The sequence below is a fragment of the Artemia sp. Qi Xiang Cuo genome, chromosome 14, assembly GCF_049724085.1.
Source record: "Artemia sp. Qi Xiang Cuo chromosome 14, ASM4972408v1, whole genome shotgun sequence".
Lineage (NCBI taxonomy): Eukaryota > Metazoa > Arthropoda > Branchiopoda > Anostraca > Artemiidae > Artemia > Artemia sp. Qi Xiang Cuo.
The window spans coordinates 52,201,457-52,226,525 of record NC_142807.1 but is presented as its reverse complement, the minus strand read 5'-3'; the positions used below and the strand labels follow the sequence as shown (position 1 = coordinate 52,226,525).

At 37.2% G+C, this 25,069-nt stretch overlaps 1 protein-coding gene across 1 annotated transcript in view; it reads left to right on the top strand.

The window, feature by feature from the left end:
• LOC148944603 (uncharacterized) overlaps positions 1–13,742 on the top strand; it is an 83,791-nt gene extending 70,049 nt beyond the window's left edge. Inside the window, exon 3 of the mRNA XM_089100438.1 lies at positions 13,225–13,742. Within this exon, the coding sequence (XP_088956564.1) occupies positions 13,225–13,742 (518 nt within the window). The remainder of the gene's footprint in view (positions 1–13,224) is intronic.
• The last annotated feature ends 11,327 nt before the right edge of the window (positions 13,743–25,069 follow it).

The following is a 25,069-nucleotide window of genomic DNA, read 5'->3' as shown; positions in this document are numbered from 1 at the left end:
ATTAGGCAGTGATAATATTGGTTCAGAAGTGAGTGCCTTTTTGAGACTGTCTAGGGAAGTTTGAGCTTCATGGGACCAGGTAACATTTTGGGAGTTCCCTTTAGTTAATTCCGTGAGGGGTTTCGTAATTTGGAGGTAATTTCGCACGAATTTTCTAAGGTAGCCAGTAAGACCTAAAATTCTTCTTAATTCTTTCATAGTTCTTGGGGGTTTGAGGTTCTGAACACATTTTATTTTATCTGGGTCTGGGGATATCTCTACTTACGTCACTATTACTCCTAAAAATTTAATTTTGGGTTGACATGAATTCGCTTTTTCAGGCCTGCATTTTAAATTGTCTTGTCTGGATTTCTTGAATACCTCAGCTAGTGTTGCTAAGTGTTGTTCAGCGTTTTCTCCCACGCATATGACATCATCAACAAAATGAATGATATTCTTTAACCCTCTTAAAAGATGTAATAAGGGTCTGCACAGCGCGCTTGAACTTGTTTTAAGTCCAAAAGGTGCCCTTAAGTATTCATATTGACCATATTCAGCTGTTGAAAATGCAGTTTTGTGGACATCTTTTTCGTCTATTTTCACTTGGTGGTAGCCTTGGGTAAGATCCAAAGAAGTAAAATTTTTGTTTTTGCTTGAAATCGAGTCAAGAATTTCATCTATTCTTGGTAAAGGAAATTTATCGCTAACTACTTGTTTGTTAAGGGCTCTATAATCTACTACAAGTCTAAGATCACCATTCTTTTTTGGTACCAAGATCACTGGTGCGCTATACGGACTTATACTGGGGTGAATAATTTCATTTTTTCTAATTCATGAATTTTATTTTTTAACCATTCTTTGTGCTTATATGGCTTATCTTTGTGCTTGCACACGATATGGCTGTTTCGCGACAGAACCACCAGTCGTTAAAATTGAATGTTCATAAAATGGTATCAGTCCGATGTCATCTTCAGATGCGGAGAATACATCTTTAAAATTCCATAATAATTCGCATAATTTTTACTTAAGTTTCAAGTCCGTAATATGATCCATATTAAATTTATTTAAGAATTTCGATTTGGTTAGAGGGTATTTGTTAATTGAGGTTTTAATGCCATTAACAAGGTTTCTTTTGGAATTCTCCCATCTATTTAAATCATTTTCCGAGATAATTTGGCTTTGAACTAAACACGTTCCCTTTTTTATTGTAATTGTATCATTTTCGTGGTTATTAGTCACCCAAATAAAATCTTCTCCTTTGTCGGTTCCATCATCTGTGATATTTGAATTCTTTGCATCGTTTTGGGAAGGACTTTTGTTTTCCTTATCATGAATCCGTAATATTTCTCTTTATTTTCATCGTTTATTAGATTCATACTGGCGCTGCGCTGCGCCATTGCGGCATCTTGCGGTGTCACGTTGGGTTTTACTTTGTTTTTCCATAATTCCGCTATTTTCTTGATTTCGTTTGACCTCTACTGTTGCATATCTCCTATTTTTATTTTCGCAGATTCAATACCCTTATTTTTTAAATTTACTTCATCTCTGCAATGTCTTTCAGAATAATTGGACAAGTTTCTGATTATTCCTTTTCCTCCTTGCGAGACATGAGGTTCAAAAGATTGCGACATTATACCGCCAGAAATTTTATTTACTGTTACGTTGTCTTCGTAACCTCTGTTACGATTTCTTAAGGAAGAAATTTCTTCCCCTACTTTAGCCGGTTAGACAAGCCTTTCGTTCGCTACGTCTAATAGTACTCTATTAGACCTTAAAAAATTTGCGCCTATATTTGCTTCATACGGAAAGTTATCGCATATTATAAAATTTGTCGAAAAGATTTCATTATCTCTTTTTCTGTCTAGGCGAATTGAACCTCTTGCATCCAATTTATGTCCTGTCCCGCTAGTTAGATTGGGATTACTAAAATTTCTTTGTTTTCTAATATGGGGAGGCAACATATTGAATACGCATGAGTTTATGATGTTCATCTTGGCACCACTGTCAATCAAAGCCTTAAAGTAAACGTTTTCTACACAAAAATCATTAAATATAGGTAACTTGTTAATACTATCACTACAGGACGGTACTAATATCGGTTTGGACCTATAAAATATTCTGGGCACCCTCTGGGTCCAATTTATATTTCTGAGGGGCCTGAAACGTTTCCCTGCTGATGTATTTCATGCGTCGGTGCCTGCAACGGATATTCAGACATATGAGACTCCGTAAGCATATCTAATTGATTTACATCTGTCTGCCTTCGCCATGAATTATTATGGTAACTTGAATGTCTTGCGTCAGTGCCGCCTGCTTGCGCTGACTGCCAATGCCGTTGGCTTGCAAAATTTTCATTTCCCGTTGGCAAATTTTCGTGATTTCTATAGACCATTCTCGCGTTATATTGGCTTTGGCGATTATTTGAGTTTTCAAATCGGAGATTAATTTGTCTGTTGGGCGGAGGGTTATACAAAATTGGATGGTAAAAGTTTTAGGGTACTGATTGGCGCAATCTTTTCCTGGTTATAGCATAGTGTACCACCGGCGCTAAAATTTGTTCTTCCGAACAAATGGTTGCCATAATTTTGCCTACTGCCGACAGCAATTCTTGGTGTGCTATTGGGGACATAACGGCACTCTCTTGCGATGTGCCCAGGTCGATTAAAAATATAGCATCTTATTGTTGTAAGATTATTTTCATGACTAGTTTGTTTGAAAGGCTGAAAACGTACTGTGTTCTGCCTAGCGGGTTCTTGCGTTTTATTTCTTTGTGGCACTGGGGAGTTATCCCTTGAAAAGAAATTGGGAGACGTCTGATCGCCCTTGAAGATTAGGTTTACGTTTGAATCGCATAGGCTATTTATTTTTGCTTTACTGTGATTTGCGACCATCGTGTCGACTTCGATCAATCGATCTACCTCCTGAACTGCAAGATCCAACGTCTGAATATTTTTGGATATTATCATTCTATATAGTTTTGGGGGTAGCCCATGCAAAAAGTTATTTAGTATGACTTTTTCTTACAGTTGTCCTCAACCTCTTCCGTATTTTACCTCTACTGAAATGCGTATATTATCAAGATATTCTCTTATATTTTGTGAATAGTCAAAGCACACCATTCCGTGTTTTAATTTATTTATGGAACTGGTTTCAATGAATTTATCTTTAAATGCCGTAAATAATTTGTCCACTGTATTTATTGAAAAGCTGGCGTCGTCACCTATAGTATGTTCAATCTACTTTAGAAAGGTTAAGGCCTGGCCTTTTAATCGTAATAGAAGCATGTCGACTAACGTTTCTAGCTCTGTTTTTGTTAGTTCTACAAACTGGGCCAATTGGACATTAAATTCTTCAATATCTGATTGACTATTGTACTGTGGGATAGACTTTGCTATTTCTATATTTTTCGCGACCAACTTTTGTGCCTTTAATTGTTCTTCTAAATCTTCTGGCATTTTTTTTTGAATAACTCGAAATAAATTTTTTTTCACTTAGCCTATTTTGGGGGAGGCTATTATCTCCTATGAGATATTTTAAAGAGTTTCCTGTAGTAGCTTAGTGGTTTTAGGCCTAATCACTTTAATTATATGTCTTTATCTCTCCAATAATTAAATTTAAATTACAAAGTTTACAGCGTAATTAGTTCGCATGATTTTCTCCAATTTCTGACACGCCATTTATAACCTGACAAGTATGTGTCCAATAAGAGAGTCATTCATACTCCTGCCATTTACCCGTGCCCCAGCCATTTAAACATTTGCCTCTCAATTACTTGGACTATCTGTCTTGGCTTTTCTCTGTCTACAATTACCCAGCCCAGTCTTGATGCAACCGATTGCCCAAAATACTTGATAAATTCAATTCAAGGACAATTATTGTCAGGACAATAAAAAGAAATGACTGAGGCGATTGTGGTAATAAATATTGACCGCGTCAAATGTAATATTATGCTTAAAAGCTGTTAACTTACACCTTATAAGTTCTCCGATAGTAACACTTATAACGCTAAGTACTGTGCCGTATGTAATATTATGCTTTAAAACGGCGTACCGATCGCACCAGTTCTTCCGGGGGGATTTTTCTGAGGCTACTTAATAGGCCAGGCAAGCTACAAAAATAATGAGAAAGTTGAGTTTATGGTCGCGCCACAGCAAAGGGGAGTAAGTAAACTTATGACCGCGCCACCCTCAATCATTGAGTGAAATAAAATATGTAATTATATAAATGTAACCTCTTTTCCTCGAACTATTTGGAGATCAGATACCTCTGCGAACGTACCTTGGAGACATACGAACTAATTACCTGTCGTGCTATTAGATACAGACATATAAAACAAAATAAACACAAATAGAAGAGCCTAAGATTTATTGTAACTTACATTTTAGGTGTACAACAGGGCTCACTTCAATTGACGGCAAATAATAACCAAGTCTCTACAATGACTGCATAATAACTTGAATCGCAATGCCTGAATGCCAATATAATTCTGTCAATAATAATGAGATCACGAAAAACACTTTTCTTCACTATATATCCTAAGTCCTGATCATGTGCCGTGGAAGCTACCTCACGATTGGCCTATGTCCTGAGGCGGGTCAAACTCTCCGTCCAATAATCTGTCTTAAATATTTTTGATGATTTAAACGTTCACACACTCTTATAACTTAGACTTTTATTACCTTATAACTATTATCTTATAACTTATAACTTATAACTATTATATCTTATACTTATTATATCTTATACTATTATATCTTATATCTTATACTATTATAACTTATAATATCTTATAACTATTACTTTTATTAGTAGTTTTTTTATTACCACTCTTCTCGGCGAAATTCAAAGCTGGATAGCGCCGTTCTTTGTCTGAGGCTAAGATGCAATTTTTCTCTTTGCTGATTAAGGACTTTTCTTTTTTTTTGAAACTAGATTTAAACTTAATTAGAGGAAGTCGGAATTATCTTTTGAAAGAAGGAACATTATTTTTTGTGTTTTAAATATATCATATTTTACTCACGGTACAAAAACAAGCAGAAATTAATACGAATAGGTTTCAAAACCCCTATGCTTTTTAAAAGCCAAAATATAATTTTTATTTTACTGAAAAAATTGCTTTTAAATATTTTTACTTTCATAGCTTTAAGAAATAAAATATTAATCAAATTTTAAGGAATAAATATCAGCATACTTATATTAAACAGACAATGCACATTCATTTGAATTTTTTTCAGTAAAGTAAAAATTAAATTCTGGCTTTTTGAAAACAAAGGGGTTTTGAACCTTACTCATATTAATTTCTGCTCGTTTTGAGTTTGACTCTGTTATTTATTTTAATTTCTGTTCGTCTTGGGTTTCATTATTTATTCCTACTGATTTTTGGTAGGTGTATGCTGGGTAGATTATTTGATTCTTTTTTTGTTCATTTTTGGTTTAATGGAGTTCTTTATTTGTTTTTCAAAAACTTATTTTGTTGTAAAGTTTCTTTTTTAGTTAATGATAAGGAAAAGGGGAAATATTTGATTCTGAGTGTATCCAAAAAGGCTAAGGGCATTAAGGTAGAAGTTTTAAGAATGTTAAAGGATATGTTATGACAAATAAAAAGGCACTATGTGCATCCAGTTTATTAAACTGGATGATCTGCAATATTTTTAAGAACGGATGAGGATATTGAGTTGAAACTTTCAGGACCTCTTGAAGGGAATGTCTAAACAAGGTTTGAAGGCCGTCAGCCCCCTCATATGACTAGTAATGTATCTATATATTTGAATTGTACAAGGATTTGCACAAGAATATGCAGTGTCGTTTGACGTACGCATTGTAAAAAGCGACCAATCCTTTACCTACAAAGTGGCCAAGCATGTTCCTTCCACGTGGACATTGCAAAAAAGTGACAATGTTCCTTGGTACCTTTCCAAGCAAAGTGATTAAAAACACGTTTTGAAACTACAGGTTATTTGCTTGCTAAAAAATTGGATGCTACAATCAGAATTGTTTGATTGACATTTGCAAAAAAGGGATAAGGGATTCGCGAATTGGATATTGCGTCTTTCTGAACTTCCTGGAGAGGAGAATGGAGGCAAGTATTTAGTTTTAAATAAAGCTAGGAAGAATTGAGTTTTGTGGGTGGGGGGAAAAATGGTACTTATTCAATATCCTGGTAAACATACGACTAGAAATGCTTCAGCATAAATAGGGGTATTGCGTCTTTCTGAACTTCATGGGGAGGCGATGGAGGCCAGTATTTAGTTTAAAAAATGCTATTAGGAATTAAGTTTTGTGAGTGGGGTGAAAAATGGCACTTATTCAATATCCTGGTAAACATACGACTAGAAATGCTTCAGCATAAATATGGGTATTGCGTGTTTCTGAACTTCCTGGGGAGGGGAATGGAGGCAATTATTAAGTTATTAAAATGCTAGGAGGAAGCACATTTTGTGGGTGGTGTGAAAAAATGGCATTTAGTCAATATCCTGGCTAACGTATGAATGAAAAATACTTCAATATAAATAGGAGTATTGCGTCTTTCTGAACTTCCTGGAGAGGGGAATGGGGGCAAGTATTTAGTTTTAAAAATGATAGGAGGAATGGAGTTTTGTGGGTGGGGTGAAAAATGGCACTTATTCAACATCCTGGTAAACATACGACTAGAAATGCTTCAGCATAAATATGGGTATTTCGTCTTTCTGAACTTTCTGGTGAGGGGAATGGGGGCAATTAATTATATTAAAAAATGCTCGTAAGAAGCACATTGTATAGTTGGTGAAAAAAATTTGGCACTTATTAAATATCCTGGTTAAGTTATAAATAAAAAATACTTCAGCATAAATTTGGGTTTTGCGTCTTTCTGAACTTTTGGAGGAGGGGGTGGGGGCAAGTATTTAGTTTAAAAATGCTAGGAAGAATTGAGGTTTGTGGGTGGGGTGAAAAATGGCACTTATTCAATATCCTGGTAAACATACGACTATAAATGCTTCAGTATAAATATGTGTATTGTGTCTTTCTGAACTTCCTGGGGAGGGGAATGGGGGCAAGTATTTAGTTTAAAAAATGCTAGGAGGAATTGAGTTTTGTAGGTGGTGTGAAAAATGGCACTTATTCAATATACTGGTAAACATACGACTAGAACTGCTTCAGCATAAATATGGGTATGGCGTCTTTCTGAACTTCCTGGGGAGGGGGATGGAGGTAAGTATTTAGTTTAAAACAATGCTAGGATGAATTGCGTTTTGTGGGTGGTGTGTAAAATGGCACTTATTCAATATCCTGGTAAACTTACGACTAGAAATGCTTCAGTATAAATATGGGTATTGCGTCTTTCTCAACTTCCTGGGGAGGATAATGGGGGCAAGTATTTAGTTTTAAAAATGATAGGAGGAATTGAGTTTTGTGGGTGGTGTGAAAAATGGCACCTATTCAATATCTTGGTAAACATACGACTTGAAATGCTTCAGCATAAATATGGATCTGGCGTATTTTTTTCGAACTTTCTGGGAGGGGGAATGGGGGTAAATATTTAGTTTTAAAAATGATAGGAGGAAGGGAGTTTTGTGGGTGGTGTGAAAAATGGCACATATTCAAAATCATGGTAAACATACGAATGAAAAATGCTTCAGTATAAATATGGGTACTGCGTCTTTCTGAACTTCCTGGGGAGGGGAATGGGGGCAAGTATTTAGTTTACAAAATGCTATGAGGAATTGAGTTTTGTGGGTGGTATGAAAAATGGCACTTATTCAATATCCTGGTAAACATAAGACTAGAAATGCTTCACCATAAATAGGGGTATTGCATCTTTCTGAACTTTTGGAGGAGGGGGTGGAGGCAAGTATTTTGTTTAAAAATGCTAGGAGGAATTGAGTTTTTTGGGTGGGGTGAAAAATGGCACTTATTCAATATCTTGGTAAACATACGACTAGAAATGCTTCAGTATAAATATGAGTATTGTGTCTTTCTGAACTTTCTGGGGAGGGGGGATGGGGGCAAGTATTTAGTTTAAAAAATGCTAGGAGGAATTGGGTTTTGTGGGTGGTGTGAAAAATGGCACTTATTCAATATCCTGGTAAACCTGCGAAAGAAAAATACTTCAATATAATAATGGGTACTGCGTCATTCTGAACTTCCTGGGGAGGGGAATGGAGGCAAGTATTTAGTTTAAAAATACTAGGATCAATTGAGTTTTGTGGGTGGGGTGTAAAATGGCACTTATTCAATATCCTGGTAAATATACGACTAGAAATGCTTCAACATAAATATGGGTATTGCGTCTTTCTGAACTTCCTGGGGAGGGGAATGGAGGCAAGTATATAGTTTAAAAAATGCTAGGAGGGATTGAGTTTTGTGGGTGGTGTGAGAAATGGCACCTATTCAAAATCTTGGTAAATTTACGACTAGAACTGCTTCAACATAAATAGGAGGATTGCATGTTTCTGAACTCCTTGGGGAGGGGGCTGGAGGCAAGTATATAGTTATTAAAATGCTCCGAACGATGACGTTTTGTGGGTGGTGTGTAAAATAGCACATATTTAACATCCTGGTAAACATACGACTAGAAAAGCTTCAGCATAATTAGTAGCAGGGTGTGTTTCTGAACTTTCTTGAGAAGAAACGGGAGCTCCGTATATAGTTTAAAAAATTCTAGGAACACTTGAATTGCATAGGTGGTGTGGAAAAATGAAAATTATTCAATATACTTGTAAACATACAACTAAAACTACTTCAACATAAATGGGGGTATTGCGTCTTTCTGAACTTTCTGAGGCGGGGGTGGGGGCAAGTATTTAGTTTAAAAAATGCTAGGAAGAATTGAGTTTTGTGGGTGGGGTGAAAAATTGCACTTATTCAATATTCTGGTAAACATACGACTAGAAATGCTTCAGTATAAATATGGGTATTGCGTCTTTCTGAACTTCCTGGGGAGGGGAATGGGGGCAAGTATTTAGTTTAAATAATGCATAGACGACACACACAGAGAGACGACAAACACACACAGACAACATACAAACGAGACAACACACACAGAGAGCCGACACATACAGAGACGACATAGAGACAGAAATGACACACACACAGAGACGACACAAAAACAGAGACCACGCACACACAAAAACACAGAGACAACCGACACACAGAGACGACACACACACACAGACGACACACACAGAGACGACGCACACACACAAACAGACGACACACAAAGAAATGACACACACACAGATACGAAACACACACAGGGACGACAAACACACAGAAATGACACACACAAAGAGACGACACACATAGAGAAAACACACAGACAAAGACGACACATACACAGATACGACACAAACACAGAGACGAAACACACACAGAGACGCAAAACACACAGAGACCACACACACACAGAGAGACGACACACACAGAGACGACACACACACAGAGATGACACACACACAGAGACCAAACACACAGAAACAACACATACACAGAGACGACAAACACACAGAGACGACATACAGACACACATACAGACGACTCACACATAGAGATGACACACACAAAGATACGACACGCACACAGAGACCACACACACACAGAGACGACACACACACACAGACGACACACACACAGAGACGACACTCAAACAGAGACGACACACACAGAGAGACGACACACACAGAGACGACACACAAACAGAGACGATACACACACACACAGACGACACTAACACAGAGACGACACACACACAGAGACGATACACACACAGCGACGACACACACAGATATACGACAAACACACAGAGAAGACACACACACAGATGACACACACACAGAGACGACAAACACACAGAGACGACACAAACACAGACGACACACACAGAGACGACACACACACAGGGACGACACACACACACACAGACGACACACACTGAGGTGACATACACACAGAGACGACACACACAGAGACGACACAAACAAAGAGAGGACGTAGACACAGAGACGACACACAGGCAGAACCGACACACACGCAGATATTACACACACACAAAGACGACACACACAGAGGCGACAAATACACAGAGATGACACACACAGAGAGTTGACACACACACAGAGAGGACAAACACACACAGAGGCGACACACACAGAAACGACACACACACAGAGACGACACGCACACAGATACGAAATACACATAGAGACGATATACACACAGAGACGACATACACACAGACGACACACTACAGGAACAACACACAGACAGACGACACAAAGACAGAGATGCGGGAAGCGCCACGGGCCGGGAAGCAGGGCCCGCTGCGGCGGGGCCGGGTGTGTGTGTCGTTGCTTTGTTTGTGTCGTCTTTGTGTGTTTTTAAATTCTGTGTGTGTGTGTGTGTCGTTTCTGTGTCTATGTCGTCTCTGTGTGTGTGTCCTCTCTGTGTCTGTGTTGTATCTGTATGTGTCTTCTCTGTTTGTGCTTTGTCTCTGTGTCTCTGTCGTCTCTGTGTATGGTTAGATTCTGTGTGTGAGTCGTTTCTTTTTTTGTGTAGTGTCTGTGTGTGTGTGTTGTCTCTGTCGTCTCTATGTGTGTTTCGTCTCTGTGTGTGTTTCGTCTCTGTGTGTGTGTGCTGACTCTTATTATGTGTTGTCTTTGTCGTCTCTGTGTGTGTGTGTCTTCTCTGTGCGTGTCGTCTCTGTGCGTGTGTCGTCTCTCTGTGTGTGTGTCGTCTCAGTGTTTGTGTCATCTCTGTGTATGTTTGTGGTCTCTGTGTGTTTGCTGACTCTTATTATGTGTCGTCTTTGTCGTCTCTGTGTGTGTGTGTCGTCTCTGCGTGTGTCGTCTCTGTGTGTGTGTCGTCTCAGTGTTTGTGTCATCTCTGTGTGTGTGGTCTCTGTGTGTGTGTCACCTCTTTGTGTGTGTAATCTCTGTGTGTTTGTCGTCTCTGTGTATGTGTCGTCTCTGTTTCTTTCTCGTCTCTGCGTGTGTGTCGGTTCTGCCTGTGTGTCATCTCTGTGTGTGCGTCGTCTCTTTGTTTGTGTCGTCTCTGTGTGTGTCGTCTCTGTGTGTATATAGCCTCAGTGTGTGTCGTGTCTGTGTGTGTGTCGTCCCTGTGTGTATGTCGTCTTTGTGTGTGTCGTCTCTCTGTTTGTGTCGTCTCTGTTTGTTTGTCGTCTCTGTTTGTGTGTCATCTCTGTGTCTGTCGTATCTGTGTGTATATTCTCTGTGTGTGTCGTCTCTCTGTATGTGTCGTCTCTGTGTGTTGTCTCTGAGTGTATGTCGTCTCTGTGTGTTTGTGTCGTCTTTGTGTATGTGTCTTTTCTGTGTATTTGTCGTATATCCGTGTGTGTCGTTTCTGTGCGTGAATTGTCTCTGTGTGTTTGTCCTGTTAGTTTCGACTGTGTATGTGTTGTCTCTGTTTGTTTGTCATATCTGTGTGTATTCTCTCTGTGTATGTGCTGAAGCATTTCTAGTCGTATGTTTACCAGGATATTGAATAAGTGCCATTTTTCACCCCACCCACAAAACTCAATTCCTCCTAGCAATTTTTAAACTAAATACTTGCCTCCATTCCCCTCCCCAGGAAGTTCAGAAAGACGAAATACCCATATTTTTGTTGAAGCATTTCTAGTTGTATGTTTACCAGGATATTGAATAAGGGCCATTTTTCACACCACCCACAAAATTCTATTCCTCCTAGTATTATTTAAGTAAATACTTGCCTTCCTTCCCCTCCCCAGGAAGTTCAGAAAGACGCAATATCCAATTCGCGAATCCCTTATCCCTTTTTGCAAATGTCAATCAAACAATTCTGATTGTAGCATCCAATTTTTTGGCAAGCAAATAGCATGTAGTTTCAAAACGTGTTTAATCACTTTGCTTGGAAAGGTACCAAGGAACATTGTCACTTTTTTGCAATGTCCACGTGGAAGGAACATGCTTGGCCACTTTGTAGGTAAAGGATTGGTCGCTTTTTACAATGCGTACGTCAACGACACTGCATATTCTTGTGCAATTCCTTGTACAATTCAAATATATAGATACATTACTCATATGCCGTTTTTAGCTGCCCTCTCTCCAAAAATATTTGATCAAAAATTGTGAAGTAGACACATTGTTCAAAATGGTCAAATGTTCATTTAACTATGTCTATGAGGATGACATAACCCCCCAATGATTTGGAGAAAGATACTGAACATAATTGGACACGCTGTGTGCGTGCTGATTGTCTGAAGGATATCTTAGGAACGGGTAAATGAAACTCAAAATGAACAGAAATTAAATAAACAATCATAGCCAAGAACATACAACGGGTACTAACATATATGAATAAATTAATCTTAAAACGAGTAAAACTTAAATTGAATATTCAAATCAAACTTAAACCGAAAAAAATATCGCTGCAAAAAAAAATCCTGCGCCTTCCCCCTCCCCTTACTATAAAAGTCTAAAGCCTATTTCGTCATTTGTGCTTTACTGAAAACGAATTATATTGCAAATATTTTCTTATGTGCTGAAAATCTTGAATTGCTGAGCTTTCAGCAATTAATATCATTACATATCAAATATTCTGTATAATTTTATTAGTTCTTTCCAAGGATTGTTTAAGACATATAGTTTGTGTGCTCAAGACAAACATAATATTTAAAATGAATATATATTTTGTCTGTTCAAGACAAACGTAATATTTAAAATAGAATCATTTTTTTGACAGTATGAAAAAGGACCTGTACGAAAACACTATTCTCCTTGGGACCTGTTTCCAGCAATAGTGAGAGGTTTCATGAGGGACAGTGTTGGTGCCTAAGAACACTGAAGTTGAAATTATAGATCAAGAAAAGAGAAAATATTCTGTTTGGATTGGAGGCTCTACTATTAGCAGCCTCCAATCTAGTCTGAGTTAAAGTGGTTCATCAAATATGAATATGATCAAGGCAGAGTTTCTACTGTTCACGAGCAGTGTTAAAAATTATTAAGCTGAGAAAACAAAGCTCATCACAAATGAGGCTGTAGTATACAAATTTTAAACGTTAAGATGAGCTTCGGAAAGATACATCCATCAAGAAGTTCAAACGTAAATACCTAGGCCCTCCATTATGATCCAACATGGGCTGGCAAGCCCCTAAATCAGAATATCTGTTCAAAAGAGAACTTTCTGTCAAAAAGACCTAAAGTACTATAATTTTGAGATATATAATAAATACAGATTTTTGCTCAATGATATTTCTGTCAGTTTGTTTCCTCAATTACTTTTATTTCATTTCAGTCTACAATCCTGGAGTTGGTAAAGTACATTCAGAAAGTTTGAACATATCAATGCTGAACCCTGTGGCACCTCCAAATTCAACATCTATCAATGTTCTTTGTATTCCTGTCTACTCAATTTTGTCTGCTTTAAAAGTATTCACCATTGATCTTTTTATTTTGGACATTGAAGGAATGGAGCTCCCCGTTTTAAAGACCCTTCCATTTGAAAATTTGGATATATCTGTTTTTCTAATTGAAATAAATCGAAACTTTGGAGATTGGAAAGAATATTTTGAGTTTTTTGAAGAGAAAGGCTATGTTTATCATGGATTTTACCAAGGCGGAATGCACCCTGGTGATATTATGTTTATCAAGAGAAGTCTGTATGACGCCAAAAAGCTGAATCTAACGCTAGTAGAAGCGTATAAGATAATTACTGGCGAAACGGATGAGACTAGGATACACCAAAATAGGATATCATCATTTAGTGCTTTTTTTATGTTTTCTAGTGAATACAATGCTAGTACCAGTAGCTAAAATAAATAAATGCCTTATAAAAAATAAAACCACGGTCTCTTTAACTAGTACACTGTAAAAAACAAAGTCAATATGAGTGAAATTGGGTCCACCACGTAGAAAGAGAGGTGCTCCCACGCTTGGGCGTAATTTTAACATTTTACACACACACACACACACACACACACACACACACACACACACACACACACACACACACACACACACACACACACACACACACACACACACACACACACACACACACACACACACACACACACACACACACACACACACACACACACACACACACACACACACACACACACACACACACACACACACACACACACACACACACACACACACACACACACACACACACACACACACACACACACACACACACACACACACACACACACACACACACACACACACACACACACACACACACACACACACACACACACACACACACACACACACACACACACACACACACACACACACACACACACACACACACACACACACACACACACACACACACACACACACACACACACACACACACACACACACACACACACACACACACACACACACACACACACACACACACACACACACACACACACACACACACACACACACACACACACACACACACACACACACACACACACACACACACACACACACACACACACACACACACACACACACACACACACACACACACACACACACACACACACACACACACACACACACACACACACACACACACACACACACACACACACACACACACACACACACACACACACACACACACACACACACACACACACACACACACACACACACACACACACACACACACACACACACACACACACACACACACACACACACACACACACACACACACACACACACACACACACACACACACACACACACACACACACACACACACACATGAACGCACAGGTGCACACACATTTGCACTCTTAGTGCACACACATGAACGCACAAACGCTCACACGAACACACAAATGCAAACACACACACGGACACTCACGCATGCACAGATACACACACACTTAAGTAGTATCCCCATAGGCACTTTGACCACAGCCCTCCCCGCATCCCAAGCACAGCCCGCTGACGCCAAGACACACCCTCGCTTTTAAACGGTCAGATAGGAAAATTAAAATGGGATTCCAACCACAGCCCTCTGACGTCACAACATCCCTGTTTCCAGCTGGCAAGATTTCCAGGTGTTTCAATATGATTAATTGGAGTGTGGTCGGTATAATAGAGAAGTAGCAATAATAGGGAAATTAACATGGGATTGCTGCAACAACCATAGGGAAATTAACATTGTATTTTTGTGACAACCATATGAAAATTAAAGTGGGATTTTAAATGCAGCCCTGTTTCCAGTTGGCAGACTTCCCAGGTGTTTCAGTATGATTAATTGGAGTGTGCTCGGGATAATAGACAAGTAGCTATAATAGGGAAAATAACATGGGATTTTAAAGGGTCAGATAAGTGGAGCTACCATCCCCTCAAGTCTTCACACCCTTACAATGTGGTCAACTGTTTCTACCCTTTGGTTTGCAAGACTCCCACGACACACCACTCTGGAATCCAATGACATCACATGACTTACCCCATCTTTAACGGTCGGGTGCAATATTCTTGCCAAAATTTTATGTAACCTTGCGTCAGAAGCCCATGAAGAACCCCCGCTTGTAACGTAACGACAGCATACACCTTATGTGATGTCATATAATGATTGCGCAACCGTCACTGTCACATAATGCCTTAATGACATTTTATTTTTCGAAAGAAATGTTCAAAACATTTTTTTCTTTCTTTTAACTTAATGACGGTGCACACTTTATGTAAGGTCAGCAAACACTTTTATGTAATGACGGTGTTCATTCCTGTCGTATAATACCTTTTTTGAGATTTTATTTTTTCAACCGAAGCGTTCTATGCATTTTTATATTCTTTCTTTTTTCTTTAATTCTGTGACCTCGCTGGGACTTGAAAGATCAATTTTCTTCCAATGGGAAAGCGCTCCAACCGTCAGGACTGGCCAACTATTCCCAGTATTTTGTCTTACTCATTACATTCTAAAATTAACCTATTGTGTGTAAGAGAAATTCCCAAGTTTCGCTTTCTAGAAGGAGATGTTTCACGCACCTGTATAATTGACACGGATAATTGGCACGCAGTCAGGATACATTTGTTTCCAGAAATTACACCTCTTCATCGAGTAATACTTTTTAGGGAGGGATGTCAAATAATATTGTGGATTTTATTAATGTATTTATAGCAATAAAAGGGAATGCATGCTTAAATAATTTAAGCTTCTGAGTCGTGCTAAAGAATAAATCTTAAGAACACAGACTTTGTGAATAAAAGTTTTATTAATTCAAACAGTTTTACAAACAATATTAAAACAGAGAAAAAAAGAGTAAAAAAAACGCAACAAACAAAAGATAAAAGGTGAAAAAAGGCTTTTCATAATATATGCGAAAAGAACCGTGTATTGTAGAAAGTCGGGGGTCCTAACAGCTAATTCAACGGGGAAAGAGCATGTTGCTATGTCTTTTCTTAGGAAAATGGTACATTATTGTAAAAATTAATCATAACTAACTTAAATAGTTCATAAATTCTTCATTTTAGTCATATCATGCGGGTAATCAAGGAAACTTTAATAAATCTTCTATTTTTGTGGGTTTTCTTACAGAAACGAACCATTATTACAAAACTTAGTATTAACTAACTAAAATAGTTCATAAATTCTTCACTTTAATCATATAGCACAGGTAATCAAGGAAAATTTAAGACACTCTTTCTATTTTTTCGTCTTTTCTTAGAGAAACGGACCATTTTTACAAAACTTGTATTAACTAGCTGAAATAGTTCATGAATTCTTCATTTTTAGTCATAGGATAATTGGCACGCAGTTGGGATACATCTGTTTTCGGAATTTACACCTCTTCATTGAGTAATACTTTTTAGGAATTAATGCCAAATAATATTGTTGATTGGTATTAATGTATTTATTGCGATAAAAGGGACTGCATACTTAAATTATCTAAACTCCTTAGTCGTACAAAACAATAAATCTTAAAAACACAGACGTTGTAAATATAAGTTTTATTAATTCCAAAAATTTTACAAACAATATTAAAACAGAGAAAAAAGTAGTTAAAAAACCGCGACAAACAAAAAGACAAAAGGTGAAAAAAGCCTTATCGTAATACATACAAAAATATAACCGTGTATTATAGAAAGTCGGGGTCCTAATTTCTAATTCAAGGGGAAGCGATTGTGTTGCTATATCTTTTCTTAAGAAAATGGTCCATTATTGCGAAATTTAATCATTGCCAACTGAAATAGTTCATAAATTCTTCATTTTAGTCGTATCACTCGGATAATAAAGGAAAATTGAATACATTTTCTATTTTTGTGTGTTTTCTTAAAGAAACAGACCATTATTACAAAACTTAATATTAAGTAACTGAAATACTTCATAAATTCTTCACTTTAATCATATAGCACAGGTAATCAAGGAAAATTTAAGACATTTTTTCTATTTTTGGGTGTTTGCTTAGAGAAACGGACCATTATGACAAAATTTGTATTAACTAGCTGAAATAGTTCATGAATTCTTCATTTTTACTCATTTCTATTTTTGTTTGTTTTCTTAAAGAAATGGCCTCCGGTATACAAAATACGCCACAGCACCACACTATTACTAATCTGCGGCACATTGTGATACCTTTCATCAATATATTAAGCGTCTTTCTAGTGTCTGAATACCGTCAATGAATATATTGCTTATTACTGCTATTTACCAGCGATTCCATGCACTGTACCACACTATTACTACTCTGCGACATCCTTTTGTCATCATATATTTGTTCCTAAAATATTTTTCAGACATTTCTCTTTAAAAATTATACATTCAACCCATTGATTCAAGATTATCGCGAATCAGGCCAATCATGATAACCTTCCAAACACTCCCACATAACCGTGACATTACACACCTCCCCCCCCCTCATTCATCCACCTGGCACCACCCCCTCATCATCCCTTTAAGACATCTCCAACCTTTTCGCCTTGAAAATAAGCTAATGAATCTATATACAATATGTTTTTTGGAACAGCGAGAAGTCGGCTTATCTTTCCTAGAGAATGGTACTCCAAGCAATTCACGCCATAGCATCACACTATAACTACCTTGTGGATATATTTCAAACAAATTTAAAATCAATATTAAAAACACGGGAAAAAAACAGTTAAAAAACATGACAAACAAAAAAATTAAAGGTGAAAAAAGGCTTATCGCAAAATATGCTAAAAAAGAACCGTGCATTACAGCAAATGTAAAAACAAGAAAGAATTATTGGCGCTCTGGGAAGGATATTCAAGAAAGTGATTCACAAAATGTCAGGTCCAGCGCGCAGTCCCTTGGCGAGCGATTGAAATCACATGGAAAGTCGGGGGGCCTAGCAGCCAATACCAGGAGATATGGCTGATATTAGATGCAAAGGTAAGACCTAGTAAGAATTTGTAAGGAAAATGCATCGTTTCTTTGAGCCAAGACTATGAATAATTAAAAAAAAAATTTCCGCAAAATAAGTTTTTCAAAAAAAAGTAAAGAACTCCATTAAACAAAAAATGAGCAAAAATAAAATAAAATAATCTACCGAGCTCGAAACTACCACAAATCAGCATCGATAAATAAGTGAAACCCAAAACGAACAGAAATTAAAATACAAAAGGGAGTGTGAAGAGAGGTGAGACATTTACAAGAATATAACAGTTTGGTTGCTACCTTTAGCTCCTAGGTGGGGTATCCTATGTAATTGTACTGTCAATGAGTAGAGAAAGTAAATTTGCAAATTTAAGCTGTGATTTTAGAAAGACTGATGAAAACATTAATGTTTGCGGTCAACATTGATCGCGCCGGCGGTGCACCACCGACATCTTACCGGTGCCGTGCCACCGTTACTGTTTTTGGACCCACCGCCGCCAGTCTTCCCTCATTGGCGCAACATCGGGGTCTAGTATTATCCGTATATATTATCTTTATTGGGGACGGTAAATGGTCTACATACTTTTCTTTTCAAGGAATGGTGATTAAGATATGGGGTAGGATACCAAAAATTAAAAATGGGTAACCACAGTCCAAGACACGTTATATTTATATTGTGGTCCAAAACTCCAAAGAACGTAAATGACCAAATAAACATAACAAACTCAATTTTTTGGGTTTTTCCAGCGAATTAAATTTCTAGCCAAAAAGTTGCAAGATTTGAAACATTATAGCCCAAAAACCCACCTCGCGGGTTTTTAGTCACTTGTCTTGCGATGGCGAAAATTTTATACCCTAATTGGCGGGAAATAGCCCAACCTGGCAACACAGCTCAATACTATTCAAATAAGGGCATAAAAGCATAAACTGCGTTAGTAGTGTAGCTACAACAGTTACAAGTGGGGTGGCAGCAAATTACTGTCTCAATGAGAGGTAGAAGACAGGTAGGACATTACTGCATCAATTAAAGGTACGAGGGTGGTAGCAAATTACTGTAACAATGAAAGATACAAGACAGGTGGGGCATTACTGTGTTAATATAAGGTAGCAGACAGATAGAAATCACCACGCCTAAAAAGGTCATATCTTTGGTTGGTTTTTATGTTGTAATTATAATCAAAATACCATGAAAATTCGTGCAGTTCACAGTACAACGATTTTCTATTAAATTTCATGTTTCTAATAGAGTCATGGCTGTTCACATATCATGCATACATCGATGGTTGTTTTCATGGTATGGATGAATGAAGTTGATGGCTATGAAATCCTGTCTGTTAAGCAATATTTTAGGCGTGTTTTTTTTATGTTTGGCCTTGAACACGGGTATAAAGACTCTGACGATGAGTTATTTTATCAGTTCAAAATTTGCATTTGAAATAATATCATGCATTCTAACAAAAGGAATATTGATGAAAGCTACACGCAAGAAGTAAGATATTCATTTATATTCTTAGTGGGTAAAGAAATTAATTCTAATATAATTTATCGGTTGTTTTATACAGTCCCCATTATAGTTAACGAATTGTTGAATATTTTTGAACCTGGATCTTCAGAGGTCGGTAAAGAGCAATATCAAAACAAAAAAAAGTATGTAAACACTGTATTTAAATGACTTGCGAGCTTAGTACATAGGGTAAATCATACCTATTTTTTATTCTGGCCCAAAGTTCCCCACCCCTCACTATGCCATACCCAACATGATCATCAACTGCCACACCCAACATGCAAGCTATAGTTCCAATTCGAGAAGCTGATGTAGTCATGGAACCAATCGCCTCTCTCCGTAATTACGTAAGAAAAAAATTGTATCTTCTCTCTCTCTCTCTCTTATCTCTATATATTTCTATCCCAGTATGCGTGTTATAAAAAAACAGTTATTAAGTGTGTATGTTTGTGAACGATGTTTTAATGACAAAAAAAAACACAACGTTTCAATGTTAGGATCTAACGTAAATTAAGAGGTAAAAAAAAGTAATAAAAGGGTATCCCTTCTACAGTTTTAGGTTGTTATTAAACAGTGAAAATATTTTTTTTAGCTTAATAGAAGTGTCACATCACCATAAAAAAATAGAATAAAAAAATGACATAATTTCTCTTTCATATACCAGGTTACACTTGAAGCATCATCTTAAACACGTACACACACACAAACACACACACACACACAGACACACACAAACACACACACACACACACACACACACACACAAGGTAATTAAAATTAAACTTACAGCTTTACGTCTCGTGAATTTTCATTAATTTTCAGCCACTTTACAAAATGGTCTGAGGCCTGGCAAATCTCTGAATATTCAAGGAGTTTTTATAGCGGTCATTTGCCGACGTTGGTGAAGCAGCCAGACAGGAAATTGTAGCGTGCTTGGTGCATGATTCTCAAGACAAAAACCAATAATGGCGGGCCGGAAAATTTTATCCGATCATAATAATAGATTAGAGAGTAGCGTGCGCCATATGCTTTACTCTGAATATTTACAAAAAATTGTTAGTCATATGTTATCGCTTATGTGGATGGGATAGGATATTGTACATTATTCTAAAATAAAACCTAAATATGGCAACTACTGTGTTCAATAAAAACGAAAAAAACGGATTTGAAGATAGAAGAGCATTACATTTGGCTTTAGAACTGTCGTTACTAGGCCTAGATCAGAATCAGGATGATCCAGATTTTGGATTGTCTCCAGAAGAAAGCCTGAAAAGAAGTCAAAATATGACCGACTGTGCATCTGTCCCAAGTTCTAAGCATGTTGCAGAAATAGTTTGAAAAAATCGTAAGACACTTACCTTCAGATAAGTTGATCAAAGACTGGGCTAAAATCTACTGTGGGGTTTCAAGAATCTCGGCTGCTTACTTTTTCATCTGGTTGCGGAGTTCCTGTACTTGAAAGTTACTCTCGTTGGGAGCATGTGAATGCTCGTTAAAACGTCCAACCAAAGCACTATCCTTCACCTTGATCTTTGCCTTAAACTCGCCTTGCCTTTCCTTCGTCTGTTGTCTCAACTCGCATTCGAAACTGACCACTTCAGCCACTATGTCTTTTTGTTTCATATAAACGAACCCTTCAAAGGCAATCTTGTCCACTCCACGCGTCGATTTGAAATATTCCATGATTTAACTAAAGTTTACGTGCTTCTGATGAGACACGAAAAAAATGAACTGACCCAGTATGGCACAGCTCGGGAGCCTAAATAGCTTTCGAATGGAATAATCCGGGGTAGTTAACTGTTATGACATATTAATTATGGGGTTTAATTAACAAGATTAAGAGATTCCAGTTTCAGTCTCAAGGTCTCATGGACCCTTTTACTGAAAGGGGGGGTCTGTTTACCCCACCCCTGAGAAATAGCGTCAACTGATAGGGTCAGAAAAGTAATTTCGAGGTGTTTTTTTCCTTTTCTTTAAATGCATTTGTTTAATTGAGCATAGACCAATTCCTTGGTCTTGCAATTTACCTTTATAACAGACTATTGCTCTGTTTTAGTTAAGCAGTGCAATATCCAGCTTCTTTTTATTTATAGCTTTTAGTACAATCGGACATTTCCCTACAGATTTTATCAAGTGAATACTGATATTTTGAGCATCTAAAGCTTCCAGCACTTAAGTAGTAGTGAGACGTAGGTATTTGTGTGACTTTATTTTCCCATTCCGCATTTGCTGTCTCTGTGTCCTTTGATCACCAATCTTCAACCTGACAGCACTTATTATTGCTTCTTCCTCTAGAAAATTTTCTACACTATCGATTCATACTCTTCAGGAACAAAACACAGTTTATGCTTTTGTGCCCATATCTGAGTAGCATTGAGCTGTGCTACCAGGTTGGGCTATATCCCGCCAATTGGGGTATAAAATTTTCAGCTTTGCGGGGCAAGTGACTAAAAACCCGCGAGGTGGGTTTTTGGGCTATAATGTTTCAAATCTCGCAACTTTTGGGCTAGAAATTTAATTCGCTGGAAACCCCCCAAAAAGTTTGTTATATCTATTTGGCCATTGACGTTTATTGGAGTTTTGGACCACAATATAAATATAACTTGTCTTGGAATGTGGTTACCCATATCATATTTTGGGTATCCTACCCCATATCCATCATCATTCATTGAAAATAAAAGTATGTAGACCGTTTACCGTCCCCAATAAAGATAATATATACGGATAATACTAGACCCCGGCACCGCACCAATGAGGTAAGACTGGTGGCGGCGAATCCAAAAACAGCAGCGGTGGCACGGCACCGGTAAGATGTCGGTAGCGCGCCGCTGGCGGTATCAATGTTGACCGCAAACAATAATGTTTTCATCAGTCTTTCTCAAATCCCAGCTTAAATTTACAAATTTACTTTCTCTACTCATTGACAGTACACTTTCATAGAGTACTCCACCTAGAAGCTACAGGTAGCAACCAAACTGTCATATTCTTGTAAAAGTCTCACCTCCCTTTTGTTATTTTTTAAAGCAGCCGTGTAATGTTCTATAAGATCCGTCTCTGCTTTAAATTAAGAAATATAATTAACTTTTTGGAATCCCTGCTTTCAATAAAAAAATTCAAGATATCATCATTTAAATATAATACTTCCCTAGCCCCCCCCCCCTCTGGATACCACCTTGATAGGATACCGTCTCTGCTTTAAATTAAAAAAAATAAAATTTTTGGTATCCCTGCTTTGAAAAATGAATAAATTAGAGATATTATCATTTAAATATAATACCAACCTACCCCCCCTCTTTGGATACCACCTTGATAGAATACAGTCTCTACTTGAAATATAAAAAATAACTTTTTGGCATCCCTACTTTCGATAAAAAAATTCAAGGTGCTATCACTTATATATAATAGCTCCCTACGCCCCCCCCCCTCTCTGGATACCACCATGATAGGATACCGTCTCTGCTTTAAATAAGAAAAATTAACTTTTTGGCATGTCTGCTTTCAATAAAAAAATTCAAGGTATAATCGTTTCAATGTAACATCTCCCTATCCCCTCCCCCCGCCTCTGGATACTGTCTTGATAATAATTATCTTTTTGGCATCCCTGCTTTCAATTAAAAAAAAATTAGGCATTATCATTTTTAAATGATAGCCTTCTATCCCACCCCCCTATAGGCAATAATTTACAGTTTTTTATGAAGTATGTTTTTATGGTAAATTCCGTTTCAATATTTAATTCTCCAACCTTGAACATAGCAGTAGTGTACTAGGTGCTGATCCGAGGACAGGTTGTATAATGCGACCAAACACACCATATTTTGGAGCTAAAAACGAGCAATCCCTCTATATTATGGACCTATAAAGCGAGCAAACATATTATATTCGGAACTAGATATTCCGGGACGAGATTATTTAATACAACCAGACAGGCCTCTGAGGCAACACCTATTTCCTTGGCCAATCAGAAATGTACAAGGAATTACACAAGAATATGTGTGTAGTTTCACCGGTACATGGCTTAACAGTGTCAGTAAATTGTTACTACGAACGGTACATGCCTTAGGAGACGGGTTTCTGATGCAACACCTATTTTTTGGGCCAATCAGAGATGTTTCTACTAACGGTGGTCCATAAGACAAAAATAGATATGAAACTAACATGCGTAATTTTTATTACAAAATAATGTTTTTACTAGCGATACAGGCAAGTCGGACATCTTTCTGTGTCAAAACCTGTCAAAGAGATTGATAACCTCTAGCTTAAAGGCATCTCATCGGGTTTGGTTAAGAATGCATCGTGGGTAATTACAGAACGATTGTATGATAGAGTCATAATTGTATCAACTTGAAAGTTATAACATTTTGCGTAAAAGTTAACTAAATTCGCGAAAAGGTATTCCATTGGTTAAGAATGGATCATGAGTAATTACAGAACGTTGGTATGATAGTCATAATTGTTTGAACTTGAAAGTGATATCATTTTGTGTAAACTAACTCAATTTGCGAAAAAAGGTATAGCATATGGATAACTCTGCAATGAATGATCTTAATTGATGATTGAATAATAGGGGCGAAACAGAGCTAGATAACATTTTTTATTGGATTGTATAAAAAGAGTAAAAAAGGGTTAAACTTATTACCAGTTAAGGTAAACCCAAAGGGGTTGTTAACTCATAGGCAATTTATCATAAATTTGGAATGGCATCAATCTATGGAAATGGTTAACAATGACAAAATGACCTTGTCACTTAACCTAGCTTTACTTCTCGGATGTGTTCTGTATAATACACAAGTACCATTTGAACATTGTTGTCAATATAAAATAGGCTATAACATTCTAGTATACTAAAAAGCTGATACTAATAGAAATGTAGATGCCAAGAAAAGAATTTTAATAAAGAAATTCATAACAATCCTTAGAAATCAATAGAAATCAAGTAGTGAGATGATTATAGGTTTAAAGCATTAAGGATCGCAATTATCAATAACCCTAACAACCAAGAACCTCAGCCTCCAAAGGTCCCCTATCCCCAACCTCCAAGGGACCCCCTACCTCCAACTTTTTTGCCCCCTCCCCTCCCCCCATTTTTTTTTGAAGTTTTTTTTTATTGTTTTATTATTATTTATTTAACATGGTAAATTTTTTTCAATTTGTTTTTACATGTCTGAGAATAAGATAAAACACTTAAAACATAAAAAATTTACATTTAATACTTTCCAAACTGAAAATGAGTATGGTACAGATATGTCTTTACTATTAGAAAATTAATGT